The following is an 8842-nucleotide window of genomic DNA, read 5'->3' as shown; positions in this document are numbered from 1 at the left end:
GACAACTACACCCTGCAACGCTCTGGAAATCCTTCATATGCGAATTGCGAGATCCTTGGACCAAGACGCCAAGACCACACCGCTCGCGTCGTGCCGCTGCGGCTTGATCGATCCGATTGATTTGATTCATCAATTTCTGGTCTTCTCTCACAATACACCACCTTCATAGATGAGATAGCTAGGCGTCTACCAATACACAGTGCTCAAGAGTCAGACGATCCATCCTCTGGAAAATATCTTGATACCTCATCCAAATTAATTCTAAATAGCCAACCTCAGAAGCGAATATATTGTTTGCGTTTCAACAGCCGTATCGGAGCGCAACTCCGTAGCCCTTATCGACACTTCATTTGACGCCGTGTCTGGCCTTGATAATGTCGGCAGCCTTCTCGGCGATGGCATAGACCGTTGCCTGCAAATGGGTACCTGGGATAAGAGGCATAATGGAAGCATCGATGATGGTAACCTTCTTGACGCCATAGACTTGAAGACCAGCATCGACCACACCGCCCAAGTTTCTGGGCATCATGGCACAGGTAGAAGCGGGATGAGCAAAGGTCGGGAGAACGAGACCGGACTCGATCTTTGCCTTGAGCTCGTCATCTGTCTGGATGTCGACGCCGGGAGTGAGCTCAACAGGCTCAAAGACGGAGAGTGCAGAAGTGTTGTAAATCTGGCGAGTGTAACGGATACTGGCAAGCACAAGATCCATATCGACAGGGTTCTCGAGACCGTGGTAGTCGATGAGTGGTTCGCCGTGAGGATTCTTAGGATCCAGATAAACTGTACCACGGCTGGTAGGCTTCTGGAGAGCAGCGATTGCAAAACCACCACCCTGGGTCGAAAACTCGTACATTGAGGCATCGTCAGAAGAAAATTGCTCGACCTGGATCTTGCGTTGAGCTTCGTAACCAGCAACCAGTTCTGGGTACTTTGAGTACATCTCAGGAAGGTAGTCGGTGGCATTCTGAGCTGCGAGCTTCTGAGCAATCGTCTTGTATGTCTCCGGCGCAATCTTGGAAAGCGGCAGGAATGCAGCACCGTTGCCGTGAGCTTGAGTGTATGGGCCGGTCTTGTTGGCGACATACTCGTCGTAAGAAGTAGCATTGAACGTGGCGTTGGTGCTCAAAGAGTTCGTGTTGATGGTTGTGTCGTTTTGGAACTCCCACATCAAGTATGCGGCTGCGTGATCCTGGAAGTTGTTTCCCACACCAGGGAGGTCGACCTTGACATCGACACCTGCGGCCTTGAGAACGCTAGCAGGGCCAATTCCACTCAGCTGTAAGATTTGGGGAGTATGAATGGCACCGGCGGCGAGGACGAGCTCCATATCGGCGTATGCAGTGTAGGTCTTGCCAGTAGTCTTATCAAGCAGCTTGATACCCTTGGCAGTCAGAGTGGAGAAGACGATCTCCTGTGCCTGGACACCTGTAACAACTTTGAGATTGGAACGAGAAGCAATAGGATCATAGTAAGCAGTACGAGCGGACGACCTTGTCTGGTACTTGGCATCGGTAGTGGCAGGGACCCAGAAGTATCCAGGTTCGCCAAGAGCACCTTCTTGCACCTTGTTGATCTTCATCTCATCCATGGCGTTCCAGAAGGCAGGCATCTCAGGGTATTGCCACTCAGGCAATGAGACTTGAACAGGTCCATCTCCGTAGGCTGAGAGATCATAGGTGTAGTTGTACTTATCAATAGTCTCCTTGTTGTTGGGGGTGAAGGTGCTGCTCTGTTGGCTTCGTCAGCAAAGTACTGGATCATGAACATGCTCAACTCACCTTCTTGAAATAGGTCAACAGGTTGTCCCAGCTCCAACCATCGTTACCGAGCTCGCCCCAAGCATCATAATCAGGTTGGGTACCGCGGTCATAGCCCATACCGTTCACGATGGAACCACCTCCGAGGACTTTGCCAGCATAGGCGACGAAAGACTGATTGCCAAGGTGCTCCTGAGGAACAGAATTGATCTCGAACATATCAGGGTCATTGTAACTGGTACCGTAGTAAGGCCAAAGGGTCTGAGTGGAATTATCGAAGTCGCCATATTCGACGACAAGAACAGTCTCTGGTCATGGTCAATATGTTTCGTCTCTATCAAGCAAAGCAGACATACTTTGAGATTTCTCAGACAGTCTGTTAGCAACAACTAGACCTGATACACCGCCTCCAACGATAATGTAGTCGTAAGTTCCAGTCAGAGTCTTCTCACGGGTGGTAGCACCAAGTACTGTGTCAGTGGATAGGAGAAGGACAGAAGAGATGACTGCTGTCAAGCGAGTCATTGTAGGCGCCATGATGTTTCAAAAGAGTGTGTGGGCAAAGAACGAGCCTCCCTGTCCAAGCCGTAGGACAAACCAAAGTACTTATGTCTATCACCCTAATATAGTGGTTCACAGTTCGATATGAACTGACCTCCTACCTGCTAGCTTCGCGAACAATGGCTTCGGTAAGGGCAAGCTTCCGCGAAGCTGAAGGGCTAGTAGCCATCGGGTTGTTGCGGTCGGGCGATCGCGTTGTATCTGGCGCAATGAATACCGAGACGATCGCTCGTCAACAAGTCACATGTAAAAAGCCAGGCGTCAGGGGTTTGACAATCTCGTGGTGCATCCATGTCGTTTTTCCGGCAAGGTTTTTGGAAGATGAAGGGCACGTCCAGGGAAAGGCCGCGCGAACATGATTATCTCGATTGAGCAAGAGTTGATGTGGGGAAAGCTTCGAGCGTTGCCAAGAGCTGATCCTCGTGGCAGTCTGAAACAGTGAGCTTGAGTTCTCCCCAGCATCAGTCTCAAGTCTCTCAACTTCACGGCACTTGAGACTTTGGTTCTTTTGTTTTTCTACGACTTCTCTCACCGGAACATGTGGCTTGATGTATCATCATCAAGTAGATGAAATGTCTGGTCGAAATTGAAAGACCTCTCCAAAATGCCGGGGGAGCTCTGTTCGTTTGACGAAACCACCGCTCAACCTTAGACCCAAAGGTTACTCTAGGGCAAACAATCAGTGTTCTCGACTTTTACCGAACGCTTGTTATAGTGCGGCCCATGAACCGTAGGTACGCACGCCTCGCAATCGCATGGCGTTCGTTTTTCTTCATTGGCTCGGTATTAAGCGCGTGCATTGATCCCTCTATGACTTCTTCCATCGGAGCTTGGTCCTCGTTACAGCCCTGTGGATAGCCGCAGATGGCAGTGCCGATAGCTGTCGAAGACACTTGCTGGAGATCCCTCTGTTTCGAAGGGTTGATTAAGCGAGCAGAACGGCACCCACGCCAGTCAGGTGAGACCTGAGATCCCCTAGACTGTGATCGCGGCTGTCTTGAAAGAGGCATCACTCGGGTCGATCAGTCGCTTGACCAGGGCCCTCTCGCAACCTGTGGCTACAAGAACACAGACACACCTCCAGCCTCCATTTATCTGGGAATCTCGCCAAGTGTGAACTCAGGGCTGCCTATTCATATTGGACGGTTCATCGTTTTGTCTGGTCTGCGTAGTTTTAGGTCTTGAACCGCATGGTTTCCCTTTGCACCTGATTCGATGGCCATGGAAAGCCGGCAGAGTGCGATCGTTATCCCGGAGGTCATATTCGCCATCCTGGCCGGATCCCTCGTGTTCTGGAGAATCATCAATAATGTAATTTTGAAGAGGCTGTTCAGGCTTGCTGATTTGCTCATCTTCTTGGCCATGGTAGTGCTTACGTACCGTTTTTCGAAGATATCAGATGCTGACTTTGTATAGGTGAGCAACCTGGTAGCGCTATCATGTAGTTCGTTGTCAACACAATACGGTCTGGGGAGACATATATACGACCCAAAGATCACACCCGACAAGCTTCAAATATGTCTACGATGGATCTGGATCGGAGAAGCAACCAATCTGATATCGATGCTCTTCGCCAAACTCAGTATCGCTGCCTTCCTTTTGTATCTGGACTTCGCGCCTGGATACAAAATTGCCATGTGGATCACTGTTGCAATCGTCGTCGTGTGTAATGGGGCTGTTGCCTTGACGTCGATTTTCGGATCATGCAATCCGATTTCCCTGCACTGGAACATGAATCAGCCTGGTCAATGCTGGGAACCAGTTGTGTCGAAGATATGCACTTACGTTCAATCTGGTAAGGATGTCCAGTCACCTGCCGCATACGAGAACATTGGTTGACTCCTTCTAGGCTCGAACATTGTGACCGATGTATTGTTTACATCAGTACCAATATATTACCTTTCGACAGTCAAGCTAGGGGCGAACGTCCAATGGGGACTGCGAATCGTTCTGCTATTTGGTTTGATGTAAGTTCTCGAGATTGTGCTGTGTTAATGTGCCACTGACAACAGACAGCGCGACCGTCTGCTCAGTCGTGAAAATTGCAGTTGCTGGAAAAATGTTCAACACACAAGACCCTACCTGTATGTTCTCGGATAACAGTGATCCAGTTCTGTACTGACAAGACTTGTAGGGGATGCCGTCGATCTATCCATCTGGAGTACAGCAGAAGTCAACGTATGCATCATCGCAGCTTGTCTGCCACCCCTACGAAGCCAGTTCGACTCTTTCCTGAGACGCTTCTTTGGCATGGCTTTCTCCCGATCAACAAACCGAAGTCGACCGACCTACGGATCACAGTCGATCGCACTCCAAACACAGAGCAAATCCCACCGAACGATCATCGAAGTCGAAGCACAAGATTTCGGCAGCGAACGATCCATCCTCGCGCCCGATGATGTAGAAGACGGGATCATCAGAAAGACACGGCAGGTGCAGGTTGAATATGAAGAGCACGGACACGATGGAACATACACGCTAGATCCCTATACTGCCCGGCAGTAAACACCTCGGAGACGGGCGCAGGGCGTTGCCGAGATTTCATACCATTGAGAAAATATACAACGGACCCTTGACCAACGGCTTTCAGTCAGCCAGCATCATTGCCAAACGGTTTTGCGGAGATGAAAGGATGACGACTACACTCACAAAACCACGGTCTTGAACTTCAAATCGATTTGTAAACAGATCAACAAGATCAACAAAGGTAAAAGTATGGTGATTCCCATTTTGTTCGTTGTATATACGTTAATTGTAGAAAAGGCCCGAAGCCATGTAGAAGGACCTCAAGGATCTTTTGTTGATAATGCGGCTGTGTCGAACTGCATGTGCCTTATGATGCGGTTCGTCGACCCTGATCAAACGTTTGACCGTTTTCTGCCAGTTTTGGCGGTTGCAACGACTAATTATTGCCAAAGCGATCGGCAATAACGCTATTGCCCGAAACAACCCGGATGGCCTATGTCGTCTGCGACACTTCGCATCATTGCGTGGCCCTGTGGGCGATCACCCGTGGCATACCGAGATAGAGAAATCTTCATGTATGTGTGCCGGAAACAGCTTGTAGCAGAGAGTTTATCCCGCCGTGGCCTTGTTGCTTTTCTGCAGGGCAGAGATTGTAGAGAAGAAGAGTCTCATGTAGCTCATTCACTCAACCCCGGGTGCGAGCTTCTTCTCGTCGAGGAAAGCCTCACGCTCATGCTGAGCTTCGATGTCTTGTTGGTCCTGTGCAGGAGTCTTTCTGAAGCGTCTGGCGACGCCGCTCCAACAGGAGGATACGATAGGAGCGACGAGGTAGACAAGAATGGTGCTGAGAGCGACTGCAGTTGTCAAGGCGGCGATAATGGCGGTCGAGTAGATCAGACGCATGACGAACGACTCGGTGGCGTGACCAAAGAGTGGCAGGCCGAAGAAGACAAAGGTGGTGTGGAAGCCGCTGAGCATGGCGGACATGAACAAAGCGGCCGTGTTCTCTTTTGAAGGTACGTCGGACTCATCGTCGACAGGAGTGTCCTTGGGTTCCATGACTGCACCAAAGCCGTAGCAGACCATGAAGGAGAATGCAGTGATGAAGCCGAGGGAGATGAGCAGCTCAGCAGCCCCCCAGATGAAGGTCATGGCGAGGTTGAAGATAGGCATATCGTTGTTGTAGGAAGGAAGAGCGTCGATGGTGTGGGAGTGCATGTTGGGGTGGGCGAAGTAATTATATACTTTTGTCGTAGAGGTCGGACGAGGTGAAGTGGTGTGGTTGACGTTGGAATGCTAAATGGCAGACAAAGGAATGTGGATGGAAAGTTTATAGAAAAAGATGAACGCAGGTGAGCGAGACGACAAGTACGAAATGATCAGCAGCGCTTTCGAGTAGTATACCAATAGTGACTTTTATTGATTTCATGGCGGTTCAGACGGTCTTATATCAGCCAGCCACGCCGTTTGTACATCGGTCTTTTGTCTCTGCCAGGAGAGCTTCCGCCGTTGCACGTTGAACAGTTTCAACAGGGGGAGATTGTTTTTGCTCTGTCCCATGTCGTCGTTGACCTGCAATAGAGTAGCCGCTCCACTTTGAGAGGTGGTCAGGATAACGCGGCTTCAAGGACGGAAAGCTCGCAAGCCATGAACGAAAGTTGTGTGTATACAAAAGAGCTCTTGTCGAGATGAGGCGTTGATGGCTGAACTCTAGACGATCCAGATGCGGGGAAATGCTTGGTATGGCAGCTCGAAAGGGAAAACGGTCCGTGCAAACTGCCACGAGTCCATCGACTTTCGGCTTTTGCAGCGGAGAGCTGAGCAGCCTGAGCTGACCTGTTCTGACTTCGGTCATCTGCGTTGTGGCATTTCGCAATCTCGCTGTTGTTGTCAGCCGTCATGACCTGTTGTGGACGTTTCCCACGAGTCAGACCCTCAGCCTCTTGAAGCATTGCCGTCTTCGATCACGACCGTACGCGGCAAATCTCGTTCCTTGACGTGCTTACAAGAGTCAGTTTGGTGCTTCTACAACATATACCAATTGTTATCCCTGTTCAGTATCTTACAGCAACGGCTTACACGAGGTGAGACTGTGGGGGATAGCGATTCGATTCATCCCCAACAATGAACAGTCATCTTAACGGTAGGTCACGAGCAACAACTACCCGACGAACTCTAGAGCTTGTTATTGAAGAGTCAGACGGCTACAACAGATTGATGTGGAGGAGGCAGGTGAGTGTGACCTAGCCGGCAAGGTAAGTCGAACTTTCTTGAAGCAATCTCAAGTACAGTAACGAACGACGTTGGTATTCAATTGCGTAGCATGTTTAACCCAACAGCACAACAGACAAATTATACCTGTACCTGCATGATCTCCACGCCCGTTGTATATATCGAACGAGCATGTTCAAAAACTCTGCTTCCCGACACCCGTTTACCGCCACGAACGGCTGTCCGGCATTCGAGCTGCCCAGGCAGGTATCCGCATTCTTGTAAACAACATGTATGTCGCCTCTTTGCACTTGACTATCACTACAGGCACGCGACATATACGAAACCATTTCTTGCAAATTTCATCAACATCGATGTGTTCAACACATTCCGAGCCGTTAGAGGAACATGTTTCGCTCATGTCCGAACCATCTCAGCTTCTTTTTAATAGCATTTTCCAGAAAGAGGTCAAAGGAAGACGGCCGAGTCAGCTGCCAAGTATAAACCGCTACTAACGACTTCATATCAAATACAGTTACTTCTTCTACAGCTCGCCTGTACCAAAAAACCGTTTCCACACGCGTGGAGCTCATGTGTCGCCAGGTACGTGTCAGTCACTTGTGTGGTAATCGATCAGAACCGTTCCAGAATTTTGTTCGCATATGAGCTTCCTTCTTCTTGCCATAAATCACTCTACCAAATACAAGTCACTCAAAAGACAGCTCTTGGGTAATAATTCGATTAAAAGACAGCTCTTGAGAACTATCACGCCTGGATATCACGGTATGGAATCTTCCGAACAAAGAATGAACGCCCTCTCTACCAATTCTTCGCTCCGTCCAATAACTCTCATTGACCTGTACTTTGTATGGGAAAGCCTCCAAAGAGTGCCATCTCTACAACTGAAGGTTGCTGGTTTGGAATACTTCGCACATGACGTGTGGCAGAAGAATACTCCAAGCCGGGGAAGTATCCCGGGACGCTGCTACCAGCTGTTCTTGTGTCGGAGGCCAGAGACTACTACGGCAGTGAGAGTGGATATTCGCCGCTGCTGTCAAAGGACAAAAACAGAAGTCATGGACGACTAGGGGATCGAACCCTAGACCTTCAGCATGCAAAGCAGACGCGCTACCACTGCGCCAGACGCCCATATTGATAAACAATGTATGCTCGTGACATATGATAATGTCTCGCGACATCGGGGAAGGCTATGGAAAATCCAAGATCTCGGCTAAATCTATAAGTCACCGTCATACACTAGGAATTCTGAGTAAATAAATTATTTACTAAACGGCCTCTTAGTCTAAGCTTTAGTATCTTAGATTAATATTATTACTATCATAATAAAGATCTTTTACTTCTATATTTAACTTATAAAGAAATCTCTTCTAAAAGGTACTACTTTAAGTACTATAAAAACTAAAGTTATTATTTTTGAGAAGGTCTGATACAGCAGTTCAATTCATAGACTATCGAGCACTAGAGTAAGAGGAGCGCGAGGCTCGAGTCGCTAATAAGCCATGCGTGCGAGCCTCGGTCTTGGCGCTAGCTTCGGCGATAACCGGAGATAAGCCGAAGGTCGCGGGTTCGAATCTGTAAACCGTGTCAATTTTAGCCACTTTAAAAGTAGCTGTTAAAGACTAATTACTACCTTTTAGTAAAAAGGCTATAGTATAAAGAATATACTTCTTTAAAATAGAATAAATTTTATATTACTAAGCTATTTCTAGATTCCTAGATAGAGATGTAACTAAGTAATAAAGACTCTTTATAGAGGTTTAAAAGTTAGGAGAAAGTAGTTTAATCTTGTCCATTACTATAAGCTTTAGGCCTATATTAATATC

The 8842-nt window shown here is 48.5% G+C and overlaps 4 protein-coding genes across 4 annotated transcripts; 2 read left to right on the top strand and 2 right to left on the bottom strand.

Moving 5' to 3' along the window:
- Nucleotides 1–346: 346 nt before the first annotated feature.
- On the bottom strand, nucleotides 347–2285 carry M436DRAFT_47096 (choline dehydrogenase-like protein; the record flags this gene model as incomplete). The annotated part of the gene is made up of 3 exons (XM_013571517.1): nucleotides 347–1732; nucleotides 1782–2068; nucleotides 2117–2285. 3 exons carry the CDS (start codon nucleotides 2283–2285, stop codon nucleotides 347–349), a joined length of 1842 nt encoding a protein of 613 aa, XP_013426971.1.
- A 1242-nt stretch (nucleotides 2286–3527) lies between these two features.
- Nucleotides 3528–4616, top strand: M436DRAFT_14877 (uncharacterized protein; the record flags this gene model as incomplete). Its single annotated transcript, XM_013571468.1, has 5 exons — nucleotides 3528–3686; nucleotides 3738–4116; nucleotides 4171–4288; nucleotides 4338–4405; nucleotides 4456–4616. Coding segments are annotated over 5 exons (885 nt in total), but the record flags the coding sequence as incomplete, so codon positions are not given.
- Nucleotides 4617–5468: 852 nt separating this feature from the next.
- On the bottom strand, nucleotides 5469–6005 carry M436DRAFT_82258 (uncharacterized protein; the record flags this gene model as incomplete). Its single annotated transcript, XM_013571829.1, has 1 exon — nucleotides 5469–6005. The coding sequence occupies one exon, from the start codon at nucleotides 6003–6005 to the stop codon at nucleotides 5469–5471; it is 537 nt and encodes a 178-aa protein (XP_013427283.1).
- Nucleotides 6006–7288: 1283 nt separating this feature from the next.
- M436DRAFT_64159 (uncharacterized protein) lies at nucleotides 7289–8086 on the top strand (the record flags this gene model as incomplete). The annotated part of the gene is made up of 3 exons (XM_013571710.1): nucleotides 7289–7496; nucleotides 7534–7601; nucleotides 7706–8086. 3 exons carry the CDS (start codon nucleotides 7289–7291, stop codon nucleotides 8084–8086), a joined length of 657 nt encoding a protein of 218 aa, XP_013427164.1.
- Nucleotides 8087–8842: the final 756 nt, after the last annotated feature.

The sequence above is a fragment of the Aureobasidium namibiae genome, assembly GCF_000721765.1.
Source record: "Aureobasidium namibiae CBS 147.97 unplaced genomic scaffold scaffold_9, whole genome shotgun sequence".
Taxonomy (NCBI): domain Eukaryota; kingdom Fungi; phylum Ascomycota; class Dothideomycetes; order Dothideales; family Saccotheciaceae; genus Aureobasidium; species Aureobasidium namibiae.
The sequence above is the reverse complement of the archived record's forward strand: the minus strand, read 5'-3'. Positions and strand labels throughout refer to the sequence as shown.